General features: G+C 53.9%; 2 protein-coding genes across 2 annotated transcripts; both read right to left on the bottom strand.

The window, feature by feature from the left end:
* Positions 1–2150: 2150 nt before the first annotated feature.
* Positions 2151–4817, bottom strand: ETV2 (ETS variant transcription factor 2). The gene is made up of 4 exons (XM_075536233.1): positions 4745–4817; positions 4570–4647; positions 2511–2623; positions 2151–2309 (listed from the first exon to the last, which is right to left on the bottom strand). Exons 1-4 carry the CDS (start codon positions 4815–4817, stop codon positions 2151–2153), a joined length of 423 nt encoding a protein of 140 aa, XP_075392348.1.
* A 5309-nt stretch (positions 4818–10126) lies between these two features.
* Positions 10127–19014, bottom strand: RBM42 (RNA binding motif protein 42). Its single transcript, XM_075537028.1, has 10 exons — positions 18765–19014; positions 18411–18555; positions 15848–15929; positions 15684–15758; positions 14074–14139; positions 13823–13998; positions 13122–13451; positions 12768–12885; positions 10462–10656; positions 10127–10371 (listed from the first exon to the last, which is right to left on the bottom strand). The coding sequence occupies exons 1-10, from the start codon at positions 18890–18892 to the stop codon at positions 10259–10261; spliced, it is 1428 nt and encodes a 475-aa protein (XP_075393143.1). The 5' UTR covers positions 18893–19014; the 3' UTR covers positions 10127–10258.
* Between the last annotated feature and the right edge of the window lie 2263 nt (positions 19015–21277).

Genomic DNA, 21277 nt, shown 5'->3' with positions numbered 1-21277 from the left:
ATTGGGGCAGGGAATGTATGGATGTGCTTTATACAATTGATGTATGTATATGTGTGGATTATGATAAGAGTTGTATGAGTCCCTAATAAAATGTAAAAAAAGAAAAGAGGAGAAAATAAAAGAAAATGATTAGGGCAAAGAATGTACAGATGTGCTTTATACAATTGATGTATGTATATGTATGGACTGTGATAAGAGTTGTATGAGCTCCTAATAAATTGTTTTAAAATAAATAAATAAAGTAACTGGATGGATAGGGTCAACCATGCGATAATCCATTTATGTTAATGATAATGTTAATTATAATAAATTCCAGTAATATAATTTTTTTTAAGAGTGACTGTCTGACAAAGTGGCACTTTTACCCTGCTCTCTGTATAGAGCCGCCTTGAGTCGTAATCAACTCGATAGCAGTGAGTTTGACTTTTACCAGAATGCCAGGCCTCTGTAAGGGTTGGGAATCAGCAGAGCACAAAAATATCTACCTTCGTTATGATTCGTGCAGGTCCACTTGTTAGAGGATTGGAAACAAAAACAAATTCTCTCCCGGGGTCACTCATCACGTTTTGACCCCGACTCCACCTCCCTGCTCAGCATCCTGAAGTTTCCAAACTTCAGAAGGCACAAATGAATAAAGCCTTGGGGGACTGAGAAAACAAAATCGCAGTGAAAAGAGATTAAAACTAAGGTTTGGGTCTGCAAAATATTATCTCGGCCTTGAAAAACTCCATTCAGAATCTCCCACCATATCTGGTTTAAGTCACTATCACCTTCAATCTGCAAGGTTATAGTAGCCAGTTCTTGGCGAGTCCTAGAAACGGGACACCAGGCACTAAACTAATTTGGCACCCCCTAGGGGTAAAGGAATTAGTGGGTGGACTGCTAACACCAAGGTCAGCAGTTTGAAACCACGTGCTCCATGGGAGAAAAATGAGGCTTTCTACTTCCATAAATATTTACAATGTCAGAAACCTACAGGGACAATTCTACTCTGTCCTATAGGCTTGCTATAAGTTGGAATTGACTCAATGACAGTGAGTTTGTTTTGTTTTTATGAGAGAATTGCAAGGAGCCCGGATGGCATAGTGGTTTAAGCGCTGGGCTGCTGACTGTACAGTTGGCGGTTGAAACCCACCAGCCACTTGGGTCAGAGAAGAGGCTTTCTCCTCCTGTCAAGATTACAGCTCGCAAACCCTAGGGGCAGTTCTATACAGCCCCATCTGCGATGACTCACTAGGAATCAGAATTGACTCCATGGTTGTGGTTTTTTTTACTTCTCCTGCCCATTCAGCCAGAGAGAAGATCCGTTAACACACCTGAAACAGATCAGAGCCCTCCCCAGTCTAGAATCCTCCCCCTGGTTTCTGGTCTCAATTAAGTCCGCTGGGTCATCTTCAAGGGCGACAGGGCAGGTAAACTCACAAACTAGTGCACCAACACAGGAAAGGCCCAGGAGGCCTTGGGGACTGAAGAATCTGATTCCTTTGCACACCGCATACCGTGGGCCCACAGTGGGTCCACAAAGCATCAGAGTCTGTTTTTTGTTGTTGTTGTTGTTGTTGCTGTTTTATTGTTCATCTTTTTAAAAAAATCATTTTATTGGGGGCTTGTACAATTCTTATCACAATCCATCCATCCATCCATCGTGTCAAGCACATTGGTACATTTGTTGCCATCATCATTCTCAAAACATTTGCCTTCTACTTGAGCCCTTGACATCAGCTCATTTTCCCCTCTCCCTCCCCTTCCCCCTCCCTCAGGAGCCCTTTGTAATTCATAAATTATTATTTCGTTTTATCTTACACTCTCTGACATCTCCCCTTGCCCCCCCCCTTCTCTGTTGTCCATCCCCCAGGGAGGAGGTTATACGTAGATTCTTGTCATCGGTTCCCCCTTTCCACCGCACATTCCCTCCACCCTCCAGGCATCGCCACTCTCACCACTGGTCCTGAAGGGGTTCATCTGTCCAGGAGAGGGTCTGTTTGGGTCGGTGGTGGCTCAGGATGACTTAGCACCCAAGGGGACGGTGCGTGCGATGGCCACGCGGGCTCCCCAGCACCAGTGGAAAGGACGCAGAGCAACACACGCAGTGACTGGGACATGTTTATTGGGTTACGGCTCCCGGTCTCCACGGGCGCGGGGCGGCTGGGCTAGGCCAGGCCGGGCACGCGGCCTCCGAAGCGGTACGTGTACTTGCGCCCTCCGCTCTTGAGGACGATGTCGCGGCGGTAGTAGTAGCGCAGACCCCGGCTCAGCTTCTCGTAGTTCATCCCCGGCTTCCTCTTGCGCTCCCCCCACAGCCGCGCCACCTGCAGCGGACACAGCAGGAGAGGGCTGGACCCACAGGTACCGCTCACGGAGGGTCCTCCCAGTGGGGTGAGGAGGACGCAGACTCGGGGTGGAGCAGAGAGCCTCAGCCCGGCTCAGCGGGGGGCGGCCCGGTGGGCAGGAGAAAGCCGGAGGAAACTAGGGCGGGGTTATGGCCCAGCGGGGCTGGGGAGCGGCCCCACCTCTTTGGGGTCGCACAACTGGAACTCGCGGTTGTTGCCCGTCCAACGGATGCAGCTAGTCCGCGCGCCGTCCCGGAGCAGCTCCAGCAGGAACTGCCACAGCTGAATGGGACCTGCGACACGGAGGCAAGTGAGTGGACACTCGGGCCTCCCGGCCCCAGGCGACACCGCTCGGACGCCCCAGAACGTGGCCAGGTGTTCTCTCAACGCACATCTATGCGGTCAGCTAGAGTCTCTTGATCTAGCAAGAGTCATATATAATGTATATATATTGTATATACAATGTATATAATGTATGCATTATATAAGATATTGTATATACTATATATACATTGTGTGTGTGTGTGTGTGTGTGTGTAACAATGGGAGATTCGAGACCCTGCCTTAGAAACCCAGGTATCCAGACCCTGCCCCACATTCCCATCTTGGGGATGGAGGAGTTTACCCTCCGCACCTGGAGATCAAGACCAGGAGCCCCAGTGGCGCTGGGAAGAGCCCTGGTGGCATAGTGGGTTACACGTGGCTGTTGCTAACCCTAAGGCCAGCAGTTTGAAACACCAGCCCCTCTGTGGGAGGCAAACGAGGCTTTCTACCCCCATAAAGAGTTAGCGTCTCAGTAACCCACAGGGGCAGTTTTGCCCTAACCTATAGCGTCCTGATGAGCCGGAATCCACTCGATGGCAGTGAGGGGGGGGGAGGTTACATTATTTTTTTGGAGTGGCGCAGTGTTAACATTGGCTTGCTACCACATGGTGAATGTCCAGTACTACACGGTGAGCGGTCCAAAGGCACCAGCCGCTCTCCCCGGGAGAAAGGAAAGGAGGTAGCTCTGTTAGAGACTGATGGTCTCGGAAACCCTGTCTTGCAGGGTCGCTGTGACTCAGGGTGGATCAGATGGCAGTGGATTCGGTTTATGTCGGAGAGCAGGGCGTCCAGGTTGTCTGAGGCCCTCACCTGCTTGTCCCCTAGTCAGCTGCTGCAGGAAGGTTTCTCAGCCTCAACCCCGGACACCGCCTGAGTCCCCCCCACCCTAAGGTCCCAGGCGCTCCCGCTCGGCCCCTCCTCTGACTCCGTCCTAGGGGACCCTCACCTCGGGGGTTACTTTTGGGGTGGCAAGCCAAAGTGGGCCGGTCGGCCAGCTGGCTGAGTTCCGAGGGCCTGGTGCGGTCTGAAGTCTGGTCGTGCTTGGCAGGGGAGGCGGCCTGGACGAGCAGCCCCCCAGCCACGGAGGTGCAACAAGCCGAGCCCACCGGCCCGCCCGGAGCAATGATGCTGTCCACGCCCGGCGCTGCCCAGGGGTCCGGTCCTCCGCGGGAGGCGCCCCACGAGCAGCAGTCCCAGCTGGCGACCCTCCCAGCGGCTGGAGCCTGCGGCCACGTTGGGGCCGCTGCTGTACTGGGGGTGCAGTGCACACCCGCCACCCCTTCAGGGCCGTCGAAGGCAGTGGGGCCCAGGCCCTGGTCGACTGGGCCTGGGGCTTGGGATGGGGCACTCCACGGGTCCGAGGCGAAGTCTGTCCAGTCTCCCGGGGACCACAGCAGGGCCTGAGGGGCGGGTTCTGTGAAGAGGAAGGGACCCTGAGTGCCGGTGCGCGGAGTTCAGGTGTCCCTGCGCTCAGCACTCCTGGATGCTCTCAGGTCGAAGCCCTCAGCCCCCGGGAGCCTCCCGTCACTGGATCCAGGTCAGGCCACGTTGGGGACACGGCTGTCACCAGCCCTAGCTGGTTTCCCTTCAGCGATCCATCCGGGGTGCTGCAGGGCTCCCAGTTCCCCCGCACACACTCACCGGTTCCCCAGGAAGCCTCTGGGTGCTGCAAGGTGGAGCCCCAGTCCAACGGCGGGTGCCCTGTGAGTTTAGGGAAGCGAATGGATAATGATTGAAGCCCCCCCCTCGCCCCACCCCCGTCAAAGACCCACCCATTCAGTAGTCTATTCCTCGGGCCCTGTCTGTCAGCCCCTCCTCACGCAGACCTGGCCTAGGGCTCTAGGACCCTCTCTCCTCCCTGCGGAGACTCAGGAGCCCAGCCCTCCCTTCCCCAGGGGCGGCAGCCTGCTGTCACCTTTCCAGCACGTGTCCGCTGTCAGCATGTCCCCTTGGGGTGCCGCTTCAGGGAAATAGAAACCCAGCTCGGCTCCGCCTGCCAGCAACGAGGTGGTTAGAGTCCCTTCGTTCAGGGGTCAGCAGAGGCACCTACCTGGGCACCCTCCCCACCCTTCCAGCCCCACCATCCTTACCCTGCTGGGAGCAGAACCTGTTCTCCATAGGCACCTCCTGCGGCAATGCTTCATCCCAATTCCACAAATCCATGGATGTCCGTTCTGAATGCTGTGGACCTGGAAAATCTGAAAGGGCAATGGGTGAGCAGGGGGACCTTTGGGGCCCTGCCGTTCAGACCCCTGCTCCCCACTTCTCTAGGATCCCGGAATCTTGCCCCTCAGTCCTTCTCTCCCGCAGACCCAGGAGTCAGGGCCTCAGACACTTCTTTACCCACAGAGCCAGCTCTGTTCTTACCTCTGCCAGGTCTCTCTGCCCCCAGCCAGGGGTCTCAACCCCATTTCATACCATACCCACCCCCACCCCCCAGGGCTCTGCAGGGGGCAATTTTCCAAGACGTCAGAGCTGGGAGTTGTGGGGTCGAGTTGCAGAGGCGGGGGCAGGGCTGAGCCACACGCCCCCCCACCCCCACCCCAGCCTCAGGGATTGTGGCTGCAGTTGGGGTAGCTTGGGTCAGAACTCTGTCCATTTAGAGAATAGCAGATTGGGGGTGGGGTGGGGTGGGGGGTAGGAGACAGGACTGTATGAGGTGATGGAGATCCATGGGGGTGGGGGTGGGGGTGGGGAAGGAGAGCTTAGTGTACAGATTTGGGGGATTTGATTGTGCACCACGGTGGGGTGGGGGGGCGAGGGTCTGGGATAGCCTGGGCTTTGCTAAAGCTTATCTACAGCAGGAAGTGGGATTTCCGGCCATTCACCCTTCCACAGGGCCTGTCTATGACGTCACAGCTGCAGGGGTGATATGGATAGCGTGGGGTGGAGGGATGCCCACCTAGGAAGTCCCAAATGGAGCTCCCCCCTTCCAAGGGCGTTAGGGGGGGTGCTCTGTAGCTGCCCCCCCCCGGATCATAATGGCATGGACAATATAAGCAGGGGTAGCAGCAGTTGTAATAGCGATCATTTTATTGGGGGGCTCCTTCCTTTGAATTCCATGCTTTCATTTCGGGCTTGCAGGAGGTCATGACTATTCTTATCTCTTATCAGTTTTTCATGGAGCTAGGAATTAAGGCAGGCTTCCTCCGACATGGCTGTGTTAATTGTTGTGAATTAGGTGAGGTATTTACATTTCAGACTAGCAACTCGGCATTCAGCAATTCAAATCACTCATCAAACCCCTCCCCATTCTACCCACCCCCCCAGTCTCTCTTCTTCCCCTATGGACCTTCACTCCCCTTTACACCCACGTCTATACCTGTCAGTCCTCTCGTCCATTGCTTCATTCCCGCCCCCTTTCTTGGGAACTCCCAAAATGTGTCCCCTCCGGTATGCAGTCTTCACCTTGGTTTTAATCCTGATTGTAGTGGTCTCATAGAATATTTGTCTTTTTTTTTTTTAGTGTGAGTGCATGTGAGAGTGAGTGAATGAGCATGAGTGGATTGCAAGGGAGAGTGAGTGAGAATGAGTGTGTGGGAGTGAGAATGAGTGTGTGTGTGTGGGAGTGAGTGAGTGAGGGCAGGTGGTGAGAGAGAGAGGGTGAGACAGTGGGCAAAGGAGAGAGGGGGAAGGGGGAGGGGGGAGAGGGAGGGAGTGAGAAAGTCACAATCTATCCCTTCAGGGATTGACACACTTCACTCAGCAAACTGTCCCCCAGGTCCCTCCGTGTGGTGAGATGTCAGATGCTTTCTGCTCTCAGGAGGGTTTTCAGCACGGATGTACAGTAACCCATTGTGTGTAAGTACCAAATTCTGCTGAGGGCTTTGGGGCTGTGTCCAGGTTCGTGCTGCTGTGAACAGTGCCCTGATGAACAGGGAAGTGCCTAGGCCGGTTCATGTCATGTCTCTTAGTTCTTTAGGGGTGAGACCCAGCAGAGGTAGAGCTGGATCATATGGGATCTCTGGTCCCAGTTGTTTTAGGTAGTTTTCCACAATGGGAGCATGGTCCTACATCTTTTTGACTGTGCAGCCTGTGTCCTTCCATGCTATAATCGACAGGTTGGGGCAATCGGAGAAACATGAGCATTCACCGAATATGCAATCGCATGCTTTCCAGGGCTGTGGATGGTGCTATAATATGAACGAGGGTTTCACTGGGCGCGGAACACTGGGTCCTCAGGAGACAATTGCTGGGATGATTTTAACATTCTCTGAAACAAACAAGAGAGGTGCCTATGGAATATGTAATATTCAGGGCAGGCTTATACTGAGTAATTATCCCCGATCCAAAATTCAAATATAACTATCTTATCCTGTTCTTTTATTTTCTCAATCTCACCATCTAGCTGCAGAGTCTGTGCATATATCTGTCATGCTACATTAAAAACACCAAGCCCCCCCCCAATCCAAGCTCCCCACCATCCAGTCAGCTCTCACTCTTAGCCACTCTCTAGAATAGAGTAGCAATGGGTTTCTTGGCTTGTAGAATTTTTAAAATTTTTGGTTTGTAGATTTTTATGGCGGCAGAGAATCTCATCTTTCTCTTGCAGGGCAGCTGGTAGATTTGAACGGCTGACTTTGCTTAGCAGCCAAACCCATAACTCACTATACCACCAGGGCTCCTTTTAAACCAAACTCACTGCCACTGAGTCAATTCTGACTCCTAGTGAACCCAATACAGGGTTACAGAGACAGATAGCCTCATCTTTTTTATGTGGAGTAGCTGGTGGATTTGAACCACCAACCTTGAGATTAGCAGGCACATGATATTTATCATCTCATCAAAAATAACCTAATTAGTTATGTGGACCTTCCTCACTCTTCACCCAGCTTCAGTCATTAAGGAAAGGAGCCCTAGCGGTGGAGTGGTTCTATGCTGGGCTGCTAACACCGAGGTCAGCAGTTTGAAACCACCAACTGCTCTGAGAGAGAAAGATGAGGCTCAGAGACCCATGGACACCGACAGTTCTACCCCGTCCTGAGTCAGAATGGATTCTACGGCAATGGTTTTTTTCAGTCATTATCCACTTGCCATTCTCATTTCATCTTATTAACTGTCACCCAAATGATAGCTTCTTGGCTAAGAACCTCTCCCAGAATCCCTTGCAAGTCACTGGGCAAGGGAGTGAGTGGGTGGAAGGTCAGAAGGGGGAGGGGAATGAGCATCGTGCAGTGCATGTTGTTTGTTGCTAAATGCCTTCGAGTTGGTTGGTTGGACCCCAGTACAGCGGAGCAAACATGCTGCCCGGTCCCACAACTCCTGAAAATCTGTGTTTGAGTCTACTGTTGAAGGTTTCTTTTTTGTTGTTGACTTTCCACTTTACCAAGCATGATGTCTTTCTCCAGGGACCGGTCCCTCCTGACAACATGTCCAAAGTATGGGAGATGAAGTCTCACCATCCTCGCTTCTAAGGAGCTTTCTGGCCGATCTTCTTCCAAAACAGATTTGTTCACTCTCCTGGCATGTCCAAGGTATGTTCAATATTGTATACCAAGCCTACATTTCAAAGGCATCAGCTAGACCCCTTCCCTATGCATTGTCTAGCTTCTGCTTGCAGACAGGGATGGTCCATTCTGACAGAAGGGAAACTGGGCTTCAAGAGGAGAGTCCCTGGTCAGGGTGACACAGTGGGTGGGGGCTGCTAGGACTGGATCCAGAGTTGGGTGGTCCACAGAACCCTCAGGCATCACCGCCCCCTCTTCCCCCCCACTCCAACCAACCTGAGCCTGACCTTCCCAGGCCACTAGGTCCTGGGCCTCCAGAGGTGGTTTCAAGTTTCCTCTTCAGTCTTTCCCCGTGACTGCCCCCCTGTGACGTCACATTTTCCAGTCTGGCCTGAGAATCAGAGGGCTCCTTCCTGTCTGCTTATCTTTATCTGTCTCTCTCTCCTCCTATCTCCCCACCCATGGGTCTCCCAACGGAGTCTGTAGCCCACTGACTCCAGTGGGGACTTGCCACCTGTTTTTCCTGCTAAGCCCTGGTCTCTGGCTATGGAAGCTCCCCAGTGTTCCCACCTTTCCCCATCTCCCTTCTTGGTGCACTTATTTCTGACTGGTTCTCATCTGCATCTCTCCATGCCACCCTTGCTTAGTGGCCCCGTCTGTCGTCTGTCTGAGCCCTCTACTCTCTTCTCAATTCCTCCCATTCTCAGAACTCTTTTCTGGTTCCATTCTTTCTGTCTCCTTTCCTGCCTGCCAGTAGCAGTGATTGAAGGGGGTTGGGGACAGGAGGCTAGTGATGGGTGGGGGTGGGGCCAGCGAGGATGAGGGTCCTGGGGCTGGGTGGTCTAGCCCAGGTGGGAGGGGGGCTGAAGGGCACTTCCTGCTGGAGAGGGAGGCCCTCACCCTCCTGACCCACAGGCCAGAGTGGAAAATGTGACGTCAGAGTAGGGCTGTAAAGGGGGAACGCAGGAAGTCGGAGATGTCCCGCAGGCCCTGCCACATCCCTGCCACTTCTACACAGCACTCAACTAGCTTTCCCCAGCGAGGACGCCAGATGGCCATGTCCCTTGGGGATTCGCATCCTGGAAGCCCCTCTCCCAAAGCCTTGCCCTCTTCCTGTCCCAGAACCATGGCCATCCCTGTCCAGTGCAAACCCTGAGGCACCTAGCTGGGAGGCTACTCACCCTGCACCCCCGGCTTGCTGTTGGTTTGGTAGAGGGGAGAGTCTGAGCCTTTACCATGCAGGTAGGTGGGCAAGCAGACAAACTCACAGCTGGGAAACCCAGGGTGGGCTCACAGGGGGGCGGGGCTGCCTTCCAAAAGTTCATGGAAAAGTGAGATGACAAGCTAACGGCATTCCCTCCCACTCTGACTTTGAAGGCCCTCTCTAGGCATCACCAATTTCTTCCTCACCCCAAGTCCAGACAATGACATACAGGGAGAACAGATTCAGAGACAGGAAGTACAGGACCATGCTCGGTGCGAGACAGAAGCAAGGCCCTTGCAGGGGCAGCACGTTGGCAGAGCAGCCTCAGAGACGTGGTGGGTGAGACTGGCAGAGGCAGAGATGGGGACCACAGAATGTCATGGCTGCGGCATGGAGCCTCTAGGAAGCCGCCTGACCCCCAGGTGGGCTCAGATGCCTCCTGGGAGCCCGGTGGCCCCTGGGCTGCTCACTTTAGCCCCTAGCACTCAGTGTGGTCACGGCTGACCTCATACTTCCCCTGCCAACGGACCATGAGATGGAAAAGGGCAGGACTCGAGGACTGGTGACTTGTGTAACCCCAGCACCGGCCGTGGCCTCGGTCAGCCTGCCGGGTGGAGGCGTGCAGAGAAGGCTGTGGGCCCAGAAGGGCAGGGCCCAGGAGAGCCCGCACCGCACCTTGGTGATGAGAAGTCGGGCGGCGCTAGCGCCGGGGTCTGAGGAGGGGAGAGCACTCTGCCTCCTCTGTGGATGTTTACCTGGGTACCCCGCCCCACCACTCCACGGCTCTCTCCAGTGCTTCCACATTGGGGCCCAGCCAAGGATGGAAATGAGCAGACATTTATTGAAACTGGGTGGGAGCAGGTGAGGGGATACACTTGGGTGGGGGGTGGTTCTCAAAGAGAGGTGTGGGGAAGAGCCAGCGTCCGGCCAGGTGGGGGGCCGAGTCACGGACCCTATCTCAGGCCCAACTTCTTCTTCTCTTTCTGCTTCTTCCGCACCACGTCCAGGTTCCGGTCCTTCCACATGCTCTTCCGCAACTTGATGGGGCGGGAGCCCACATACTTCCCTGTGGGGAGGGAGGGCTCAAGGTGAAGCGTATGGAGGTCCCTGCCACGTACCCCCCCACGCCCAGGCTCCCGGGGGAGACTTTGCCCACCATTCATCTCGCGCATGGCGCGCACGTAGTCACTGGGGTCCTTGAAGCTGACGAAGCCGTAACCTTTAGTCTTGCCTGTGCGCTTGTCCCGGATGACCTTGGCCTTAAGGAAGGACGGGAAGCGGCTAAAGGCACGTGCCAAGATGTCGTCATTCACCTCGTTGCCCAGGTCCCCACAGAAGATCCGGAAGTCATCTGGAGTTGGGAAAGAGAAGTCAGGGCCCATGGACACCTAGTGCTGCCAGGCCCAGGCCACCTTACTGACTGGCCCCACCCTTCCTCCATCCCTCCGTGCGCCCAGCGGTCTCTTCCAGGGCTGTTCTTACTTGCCCTCCGACAGGCTCTCTGCTAAGCACTCCTGACCTTTGACATCTTCAGCCCTTCCACCAGGAGCGCAGGGGTGCTGTTGGCTAAGTGTTGGACAGCTAACCGGAGAAGCCCGAGGTTCAAATCCGCCTGAGCGACATAGCTGTTGGCTCCCATCAAGACTCAGAGCCTCAGAAACCCTCTATAGCGCCACTGTCAGAATGAGTCCATAGCAACGGACTTGGTTTCGTTTTGAAGTTTCAGTGGCATGTCATTCATATACAACTCAAAACCCGAACCAAACTCATTGCCACCGAGTTGATGCCGACTCACAGGGCCCCTACAGGACAGGGTAGACTCCCCTTGTGGGTTTCCCGGACTAACTCTTCACCGGAACAGAAAGGCTCATCTTTCTCCTGAGGATGACGAGGGTCTGAACTGCTGACTCTGAGGTTAGCAGCCAACAACAGGTTTTAATCAGATTGAGAGCTGTGTGATCATCACCACAACCAATTTGGGAACCTTTTCTTTCTTGTAGCCATCAGCTCCCTATTCCTGCCCTCCCCCTGCACTGCCCTGTTCCCCACCCCTTTTTGGGACGGTTTACACTGAGGCACAGGGGTCAAATTGCCTCCCCCAAAGTCACACGACCAGTGAGTGGCAGGCTCAGGTTCCAGGCTCTTGGCGGAGTCCTCACTTTCAGCCCTGGCAGCATTGCTCTTTCCACCCACAGGCGTCCCACTCATTCCCACTGGACCCCTGACTGCAGCCTCCCGTCTTTCCGTGGGCTCCTGTTGCCTCCTCCAGGCGAGGCACCCCAGGCTTTCTCTGCTCAGCTCTGCTTCTTCAGCAAAGCCTGTTCCGATGCCCCTCAGCCAAAACTCACTGCCATCTAGGCGGCCGCCTCACAGCGACCCAGTAGGACAGAGCAGAACTGTCCCTGTGCATTTCCGAGGCAGTCTTAGTCTTTAAGGGAACACAAAGGCTCATCTTTCTCCCACGGAGTGGCTGGTGGTTTTGAACTACTGACTTTGTGGTTAGCGGCCCAATGCGTAACCCACACTACCACTCGGGCTCCTTCTGATTCCCGCTGGAGCCCCTGCAAGGAATAAACCGTCTGACCCTTCTCCAACAGGCGCCTCAGCGGACACCTACTCTGCTGTCCCTGCACTGGAGATGAGCACACGGGCGCTTTGCCCCGGGTCACCGGAGGAGGGTCTAGGACGTGCACTGGCTGTGTTGGGACTGAGGCTGCCAGAGTCTGAGTGGGAGCAGCTAGGCACCCAAGAGGTCAAGGACGCCTCTGAGTCAGCTTGGATTTATCGCCTCATGGTGTCTCTGGAGACCCAGGAAACTGCAAACAAGTGCTCCTGGAGGAGGAGGAAGCAGTCGGATGCTCTGAGAGGGTGGGGCCTGCCACAGAGACAGACGTACACACAACCAAGACACCAAGGTGGCAGAGGCGCAGACTACGCTAAATGACCGTCAGGAGATGGAACAGGCAGGCATCTGAGGACAACTGCGGGCATTTGAACATGAATTAAATAGGAGGTTCCATGTAAATATGACTAATTTTCTTGGCAATGGTCACGGGATAGTGCTATGGGAGAAACTATTTTTAGGAGACGAATAACGAGGTAGCGCGATGTGAAGTACAATCAGGCTTCCGATTTGCTTCAAACGGTTGAGCAACAAGCAAACCCCACATAAAGGGCGGAAGCAGCGCACCAGGCAGCAGGTTCAGGGTGAATATATGGGGTTCACCCGACGGCTCTGTTTATCTATAAAATGCTGATTTCCCAGGACTTTATTACGAGACCCCTCATGAGGAGGAGGAGGAGGAGGCACGAGGAATGCTCGGGCATTTCAGCAAGTCAGTCCCTTTGGGAGTAAAGACCTGGGTGCCCATCAGTTCCAGCAAGGCCCTGCCACAGGGAAGGTGAGGGGCCCCTGCGTTAGAGCTGCAATCTGACCGGGCCTAGCCGGCGTGTGCCCCTTACCGGCATCCCACTCCAGCAGGCTGGGGTCCTCCCAGCTGCTCCCGGCCGCTGTGCGGATGCAGCGCTTCAGCTTCTCTGGCTTCCCTTTCTTCTTGTCCTCACCCAGGGGCTCGGGGACCTATTTGGGGGCGCAGAGGGCTGGGGGTGGAAGTCTTTCGGCCCCCTCCTTCCCGCTCCTCCTGCTGCTGTAGTGTATGGTTCGCAGCGGAGGTGTCTGCCCCCGTCCAGGTCCCTCCAGCCCCTCAGGTCATTGTTCCCTCCATGGGCAGAAGGCTACATGTGCTTCTGGTCTGTGTGGAAACTCTTGCCCACCCCCACAATCCCCCACTCTCCACCAAGGAACATTCAGCTTACCTCAAGAGCCATGAGGCCAGGGGGCGGTTCAGGGCGAGGGGGCCGGGGCCTTGGACGCAGGGACAGGAGCTCGGGAATGCGTAGTGGGGGCAACAGGCCACGGACTACCTCTAGCGGCAGGGGCAGGGGCTCGGGCTCAGGCAATGGCATGGCCAGGGCCAGTGGCAGGCTGGGTCCAATGACTACAGGGCCGGATGGGGTGCCCCCTGCCCCCACAGCCACAGCAGCACCGGCCTCCTCCAGCCCGGCCGCTGCAACCACCGCCTCTTCCTTCTCTTTGAGGCCCAGGCCCAGGCCCAGGCCCAGCTCTCGGGAGGCTGCTGGCTCTTCCTGAGGGCAAACAAGGACGCGCGAGGGTCAGGTCACAGCGCAGACCTGACTCTGACTCCTGGCCCAAACAGCAGAGCCAGGACCTGCGGCCGGACAGCAGGAAATGAGGGACGGAGTCACAGAGAGGAGAACAGAGCCTCAGAGACAAAGCCGTCTGTCTGACAAAGACACACACAAGGACAAACAAAAATGCCAGTGGAGAGAGAGGAACCAGGGCACCGAGAGAGATGTCAGAAACACTGAGCAGCCACAAAGCGTCGGGAGGCACGGAGACATGACAGAGAAGGAGAGACGTGAGAACCCGGGGCAGGCGACTTCGACACAGTTCAATGGGTCCAGACTCAGGGCCTCCCGCACCAGCCCACACTCACCAGGGGAGGCCTGAGAGCTGCCATGGAGCCCAGGGGTGGCCCTGGGGCCCGAGCCATTGGTGGAAGCATCATGGGTGGTCCAGGGGGCCCCGGCAGAGGGGGGCCCACGAGGGCCTGGTGAGGTGGCCGGAGGGTCATCGGGCGGGGGCCGCCTGCTGCAGAAGAGAGAGCAGAATCTGTCAGGGTGTTAGTAGGTGAGTCGTAAGTGTGGGGGTGGGGATGTGGTGGCAATGAGGACCATGGCCCCTCACCTGCTCTTTGCAGCACATGGGGGACGAAGGCCGGCCGCAGGATAGGGGCCCTCTGGGGGGCCACGGCTGTGGGAGAGAGAGATGGGGCTGTGTGTCATGGGCAGAGCGTTCAGAGACCCTGAGGTCTGGGGACCCTTTCCAGGCAGCCTGGGAAGCCTTCCACGTGTCCAGTGAGCAGAGCTCCACTGTGGTCTTTCCCTGCCCACAGTCCTGTTGGGGGTGGGGTGGGGGGGACACACACCAAGCCACCAGAGGCACTCAGGGGGAGCCTCAGGGAGTCCTCTGAGGAGTAGGCCAGGCAAAGTGAATGAGCCCCGAGCCCCCCACACTTTCAGCTTAGCATGCCAGGGTGAGGGAACATTACAAGCTAAAGGTCAAGAGGTGGGTGAGCAGTCCCCTACCCCCAGCCTGGCCTTGTTGCCGGAGCCAAGGGTATCCTGAGGGCCCTGAGGCTTGACGGCAAGGTTGGGAGCTAGGCAGGGCAACTGGCTCCAACGGGCATTTGGATCAAAAGCAGGGTGGAGAGTGAGAGATGTGAGCAGCCCCACCGCAAGGCCACCAGATGAACAAGACAAAAAGTCCACCTGCAGAGATTCAGACCCAACTGGGAGCACTGTGTTTCATACAGGCACGTAGGGACTCTGGTGGGGCTGCTCACTAGCTGCTCCTCTGGAGGAAGATGAGGGTGTCTTCTCCTGTAACGAGTTACAGCCCTGGAAAAGCACAGGGGCAGTTCTGCCCTGTCCTACAGGGTCGCTGTGAGGTTGGGTAACAAGCGGGAAGAATAGCATGGGCCAAGGACAGGTCAGGAGCCTATAACGAGGTGACAGCTAGGAGGGAGAGGAGGCATGTGCCAGCAGTGTTTCCAGCTCCTAGAGAGGACGTGGGCTGTCTCTCTCTGTAAAAGGCCTGCTCGGTGGACACCTAAGCCACTCACTGCCAGAGTAGATTCTGACTCATAGTCACAGCGACCCCAGAGGACAGGGGAGAACTGCTCCCGTGGTTTTCTGAAGCTCTAAATCTTTCTGGGAGTAGAAATCATTACCTTTCTCCCTTGGAGCAGCTGGTGGGTTAGAACTGCTGACCTTGCGGCTAGCAGCCCAATGCATAACCCAGCCTGCCACCAGAACTCCTATTGCCAGGTGAGGAGCTTGGTGAATTGTATGCAAAACTATGGGATAGGGACCAAGTTCCCTACCCTTTCTAGAGCTTTTATTTATTTACTTTCCAATAGCTTTTATTTTAAAGGAGGACTAAGATGAGCAAGACCAATCAAGAACTGTAGCGCCTGTTAGAGTGTGCTTAGTCCTGGGGAGAAGACAGGGTTGGAATTAAGAAAGTGAGGGAGTAGGCCATTGGTCATGACCAAGTTCAGTCTCATAAAAACCAAACGCATCTGAATAATCCTGAAGTGATGGACCAGGATTGTCTGAGGAAGGTGACAAGCCCAGGGCGGGAATGAAGTAGAGGGAGAAGCGTGAGTTTTAGAGTAGGGAGACGGAGACCAAGGGGGTAGACAAGAGGCCAAGGAGTCTAAACAAGAGTGCCTGAGAAACAGGAGACACTGTGGTGATTTCTAGGGAAATGTGGGTCCCTGGCCGCTCACCCACCTGCCCGTCGCAGGAACATGGCTTCGCGTGCCTCTGGACTGTCCAGGTGACTCCGATCACCAGGGCCGAAGCCAACTGTTGAGAGGGGAGAGACATGAAAGGTGGGAAGCAACCCCCTCTACCATCAATCAGCCTCAAATTCACTCCCACCCCATCCTCCTCACCTGGGCCTACAAAGGGGGGCCCCACCATGGGGCTAATCACTGTGGCTGCAGCGGCTGCCCGAGCCTCCAGACTCTGCTGGACCTGTTGGGGAGAAGGGCAACAGAGAGACTCAGACCCAGGTCCTTATTCTCTTTGCTTCGTGTAGGGCTGGTTATATGTCAACCTTTGGCTCTTGGTACAAACGCTACTTCTCAGGAGACCTTTGGATCACACCAGCCAGGGTGAGATTTCAGTCCTCATTCCTGTCCAGTAGCCATTTCTCTTGTCACCTTCTCTCATCTTAATCAAAACTCACCACCATTGAGTCGATGGTCATTGAGTAGTCACACTCACAGTGACCCTACAGGATAGGGCAGAACTGCCCGTGTCAGTTTCTGAAGATGAACTCTTTATGGGAGTAGGAAGTTCCATCTTTCTCCCGTGGGGTGCTGTTGGTTTCAAACTGCTGACTTGCAGTTAGCAGCCCAGTGGGTAGCCACTAAGCTACCAGGGCTAATATTATGTCCACCTTGTCCTCTCCACCTCTCCGGTCCAAGCCACCATCATCCCTTGCCCTTGGCTCCTACAATCTGTTTCTCAAACATAGGTCAGGCACACCTTAATCAAAGTGACAAACTTGCTCTTCAACATTTTAAGAGAGATTTTTTTTTGTTGTTGCAAACTTGCTCAATACCACGTTATTTGATTTCTTGACTTCACGAACATTGATTGTGGATCCAAGAAAATGTAATCCTTGGTAATACCAATGTCTTCTGCTTATTACATTGTTTACTGGTCGGGTTGTGAGGACCTGGGGCCTCTTTACAGGGAGTTATAATCCACACTGAAGGCTACAGTCGGCGATCAGATCATCAGCAAGTGCTTCAAGTCCTCCTCACTTCCAGTGAGCAAGGTCGTGTCATCTGCCTGCCTATCTGTGTGCCTATCGCAGGTTGCTGCAGAGCGTTTTCCAGTCTGATGCTGTGCTCTCCGTCGTATAGTCCAAAGGGTCTCGGGGCTGTTTGCTCCGCATACGCACTCAATGATGAAAGGACACAATGCTGACACACACCTTTCCTGATTTTAAAGCACACAGCACTCCTTTGTTCTGTTCAAACAACTGGTCCAAGTGAGCACAATTAAGGGGCTGGAATTCTCATTCTTCCCAACGTTCTCTGTAGTTTGTGATGATCCAGTCAAATACTACAGTACAATCAATGAAAACACAAGTAAACACCTTCCTCCTATTTCCTGCTTTCAACCAAGGTCCATCTGACATCAGTAATGACAGTCCTCAGGTGACACCCACTTCCGAATCTGGCTTGAATTTCTGGTAGCTCCCTGTTATGTACTGTTGGAACTGATTTTGAATTATCTTCAGCAAAATTTCACTTGCATATATTAGTCACATTGTTCAATGCACACAGTGCTGGGTCATCTTTCTTTGGAATGGGCCTAAATATAGATCTCTTCCAGTGGGTTGGCCAGGTAACTGTCCTTTCATCTTTCTTTGGAATGGGCATAAATACAGATTTCTTCCAGTGGGTTGGCCAGGTAGCTGTCCTTCCAAATTCTTGACACAGATGAGTCACTGCCAGCCAGTTGATTCTGACTCATCGTGACCCTATAGGACAGGTAGAACCGCCCTGTAGATTTCTGAAATTGTAACTCGCTAAGTATAAAGTCTTAACCTTCTGCAGAGCAGCTGGTGGTTTCTAACTGCTGACCCTGCAGTTAGCAGTCCAGCATGTGGACTATGCCACTATGCCACGGGGGGTGGGGGGTGGGAGGGTGTTCCTCCTTTCTCCCCATCGTAAAATGTAAACTCCCAACAGGTCTTGTTGTCCCTTCTCTGTTTGGTTCTTGCCTATGTACTCCCTTAAAGAGTTAGTCTCGGAGACCCACAGGGAGCAGCTCTACCCTGTCCTCTTGGGTTGTTATGAGTCAGAATCAACTCAATGGCAGTGGAGGTTACAATGGGTTCTCTATGTACCAGGCATGATTCTAGGTATTAAGCATATCTAACTAGAATAGTGCCTGGTACATAGAGAACCCATTGTTGTGGAGTCTATTTTGACCTATCGTGACCCAAGGTTTCTGAGGCTGTAAATCTTTAAAGGAGCACAACACCTCATCTTTTTCCCTTGGAGCAGCTGGTGGTTTTGAACTGCTGACCTTGAGGTTAGCAGCCCAATACCTATCCCTCTGTGTCAGAGTTCCTTTGGTGCATAGGAGGCACCCAAAAATCGTTTGTCAACTGAGTTTCACTTATCATAAAAATTTAAAAATTCTCTCCTGTGGTCACACATAGTTGGCCACTAAGCACTCGAAATGACTATTGCAATTGAACGATTTTAACACAAATATACATTTTAAAGCAATCAGGACATTTTTATTCTTGCTGAAAGTTTTTGGTTGGGACCATAGGCTACCAGGGGCAGAGAAACCATCTGATTCATTACTGAGCCCTCCGCACCTAGCACAGGGTATGGTCCATACAGTGTTCCAGGCTAGTTAATCAACACGGCGGCGGGTCGGCTTGCGGTGGGCTGTGTTTGATTCGTACCCCTAGCTCTACTGTACCTGCTGGTATGTGTTGGTCGCGATAATGGGGCGGATCACTGGCGCTGTCGGGACCTGCATCGCTTCGACGGTGGGGACAGTAGGCACGGCGGGCACAGCCGTCGGGATTCCGGTTATCGGAGCTCCTAAAACTTCCTGCTCAAACCTATGGGCGCGGGGCAGGTACCAGAGATCAGCGCCTCACATTCACTCAGGAACGCTCGGGCTATCTTGACACCGCCTTCACCCCTGCCCAGCCTCTTCCCATGCCCGCCTCCCACTTCCCCACTTCGGAGCCATAGTGGCCCGGAGCCTCGAGGAGTTGGGGGCTCTGCCTAAAGGAAGGCTTTTAGCGCGCTGTGTCGCGGGCCTTACAGAGCCATCTCGGCTTCCATTTCCTTCAAGCGTTCCTCGCCGCTCTTTCCCGGGATCCCAGCGCCAGGGCTCGGGACCACGGGCCCTCCTGCACCCGGGAGCCCCGGGGCGGGCCCTGCCCCAGCCATAGCTGCTGCCGTCGCTATCCCTGCCACGATAGCCTCAGCTCAGCCTCCGCCGAGTCGTCGCCGCCGCCGTCGGAAGCCGCCACAGCCGCCGGTTTAGGTAGTCGATCTCGCTACGTCACGGTGGGCGCCCGCGGGTGACGTCAGAGCCAAGGCGACGCGCGCTGGTAAGCTACCAATGGGCGCACCGGTGCCCGCCATGCCAACTGGAGCCAGGACCAATGAGAATACGAATCTACCCTCAAGGCCCGCCTCCAGAGGGAGTTTAGACCAATGGAAGTGCCGTAACGGAAAAAGCTGGGCCTATGAAAGTGGAGCCGAGTCAGTGGGCCCCACACAGGATACGAAATCCGACTCTCATTTCCGGAAAGCTCGGCGGCCCCGCAAACGGAAGTTGCGGACAGTGAGCTGAGTCCGCCTGCTCGGGGTTCGGGGAGCACCTGTGCGCCCTCTCTAGGGTCGCGGACTGAATGGGTGCCACATAGCGACTCCCAGAAAGGGGCGCGTTGGAGGAAGCCCCAAAGAAGCGCCCGTTCCGGTTTCCTGGAGGCGGTGGCAACCGAAGTCTCGGAAGCCGCTTGCTGGACCGAAACGCTTAAGCTGCGGTTCGCGGGGCCAGTCCACAGTCAAAGGACGCGTGTGTGGGGTTGGTCTCGGTGTCCTTTCTTGGGATACAATTGACCTTGTTTCCCAAACGATTTGTATGAATATTTTCAACCACACACGAGTGGAGAGAAGACTAAAACGAACTCTCGAAGTTCAACTCAACAATGATCAATATTCTTTGTTTTAGCTATACTAACGAAGTTATAGCTACTTCTAGTGTCAAATTTTATATTCTGAACTTAGAAAAAGATTTCAAGTTAAAAAAAAAGTTAATGAAACAACAAAACAAAGCCCCAAACTTGCTGCCATCGATTCCATCCGGACGTTTAGCTACCCGATCAACAGGGTGGAACTCCTTGGGGTTTTGAGGGTTTAAATCTTTCCGTGAGTGGACGACCTTGCCTTTCTCCTCTAGAGTGGCTGATGGGTTTGAACCACTGACCTTGTGGTTAGCAGTTAGTTCTGTGTGCACTCCACTGTGACACCAGGGCTCCACTATTTTATCTGGACTTCCCATTATTATTTACAACGGGCAGCAAGGTTGAAAAAAAATAGATCAGCAGATGCATAAATTATCAGAATTGTCTAGTTGTTTAATATCAGAAAAACATTGGACTGCTAACCACAAGGCTCAGTGTTCAAAACCACTAGCCACTCTCTGGAAGATGCATGTCTGTTGCCATAAAGATGGACAAGCCCTATATAGGGTGGCTATGAATCAAAATGGACTGTGAGAGGCTCTTTTTGAGTGTATCTGAAAATAAATCGCAGGTGTCCCCCTAATATTTTAAGACATGTCCTCTAACAGCATTCTTCTACCGAACCACAGTACAATTATCCACCAGATATTGAGCAGATTAGATATCTCTCTCTACACTTTTCCTAATTGTCCCCCAAAGTGTACTTTTAAACTGTTTTCTATTTGGCAGGGGGTAGGGGTAGGATATCTAAAGCCTGGATTTAGTGCCACATTGCATCTCATTGTTCTTTAGCCCTTTTTACTCTCAATGTGATCCAGGTGTTTTGTACAAAACCCTACCACCTGCAATAGAACGGAAGGCAAGTACTGCATGCGTGATTCTGCCTTTCACTGTTTGACATGAGACAGTTCTAAAAATGTGATTGTTTGGGTCAGAGAAATTCCTAGGTAGTTTTGCTGTTTACCCTGCAGGAGGTCGCAGAAGGCCTGTTTCCAATAACCTTGCCAAGAGAGGGAGTGGTCAAGCTTGTTTCCCTCCCGCAGGCTGAGGTTTCAAGTGTTCGATGCCTCTGAGATTTGAGTGTCAAAAAGGGGAGAGTGCCTCTGGACAGTAATCTCGGAATGCCTCGGGTCTCGGCCGGCCCAGCAGGCCTGTTGGTTTTAAGGCACTTGGGGTCCCATTCTACACGGTCCTCCCTTCCGATCGGGTCCATCCACTGAGTAGTTTGCTTGGCCGGTGGTAGGTGAGCCTCAGAGGCCATAGGTTAGATTTGCACCTTTGACCTGCCCTGCTTTAGCTTCTACATACTGTGTAGTTTGCACATTAATCTTGTCAATTGTCTCTCTGAGCTTGAAGGCACGGGGGCTTTATTTAGTCGGTTTCCTTCAGTATCGCAGCCTCCATGTTCTTAGAGATTCCAATGTTTTGCTGATGAAAGTGATGGCATTTCAGGGGCAGGGGCAGGAGAGTCCCATTTCCCACCTTTTGCCGGATGAAAGGACCACAGGGAAGTACAGCAGACAAGCATGGAGGGAGGACTATGGCTATCAGGGGACAATGGGCTGACAAATCCAGACAGTGC

Source organism: Tenrec ecaudatus, chromosome 18 (assembly GCF_050624435.1).
Source record: "Tenrec ecaudatus isolate mTenEca1 chromosome 18, mTenEca1.hap1, whole genome shotgun sequence".
Classification (NCBI taxonomy): domain Eukaryota; kingdom Metazoa; phylum Chordata; class Mammalia; order Afrosoricida; family Tenrecidae; genus Tenrec; species Tenrec ecaudatus.
The sequence above is the reverse complement of the archived record's forward strand: the minus strand, read 5'-3'. Positions and strand labels throughout refer to the sequence as shown.

Bases quoted from the DNA above. Each gene is read 5' to 3' on its own strand.
- ETV2 (XM_075536233.1), bottom strand. From the start codon at position 4,817: ATGGATTTGTGGAATTGGGATGAAGCATTGCCGCAGGAGGTGCCTATG. The intron at 4,648-4,744 runs GTAAGGATGGTG...CGTTGCTGGCAG, and splicing joins CAGGTTCTGCTCCCAGCAGG to GCGGAGCCGAGCTGGGTTTC. The intron at 2,624-4,569 runs GTGACAGCAGGC...TCCGTGTCGCAG, and splicing joins AGCGGACACGTGCTGGAAAG to GTCCCATTCAGCTGTGGCAG.
- RBM42 (XM_075537028.1), bottom strand. From the start codon at position 18,892: ATGGCTGGGGCAGGGCCCGCCCCGGGGCTCCCGGGTGCAGGAGGGCCC. The intron at 14,140-15,683 runs GTGGGTGAGCGG...TCTCTCCCACAG, and splicing joins CATGTTCCTGCGACGGGCAG to CCGTGGCCCCCCAGAGGGCC. The intron at 13,999-14,073 runs GTGAGGGGCCAT...ACACCCTGACAG, and splicing joins CCATGTGCTGCAAAGAGCAG to ATTCTGCTCTCTCTTCTGCA.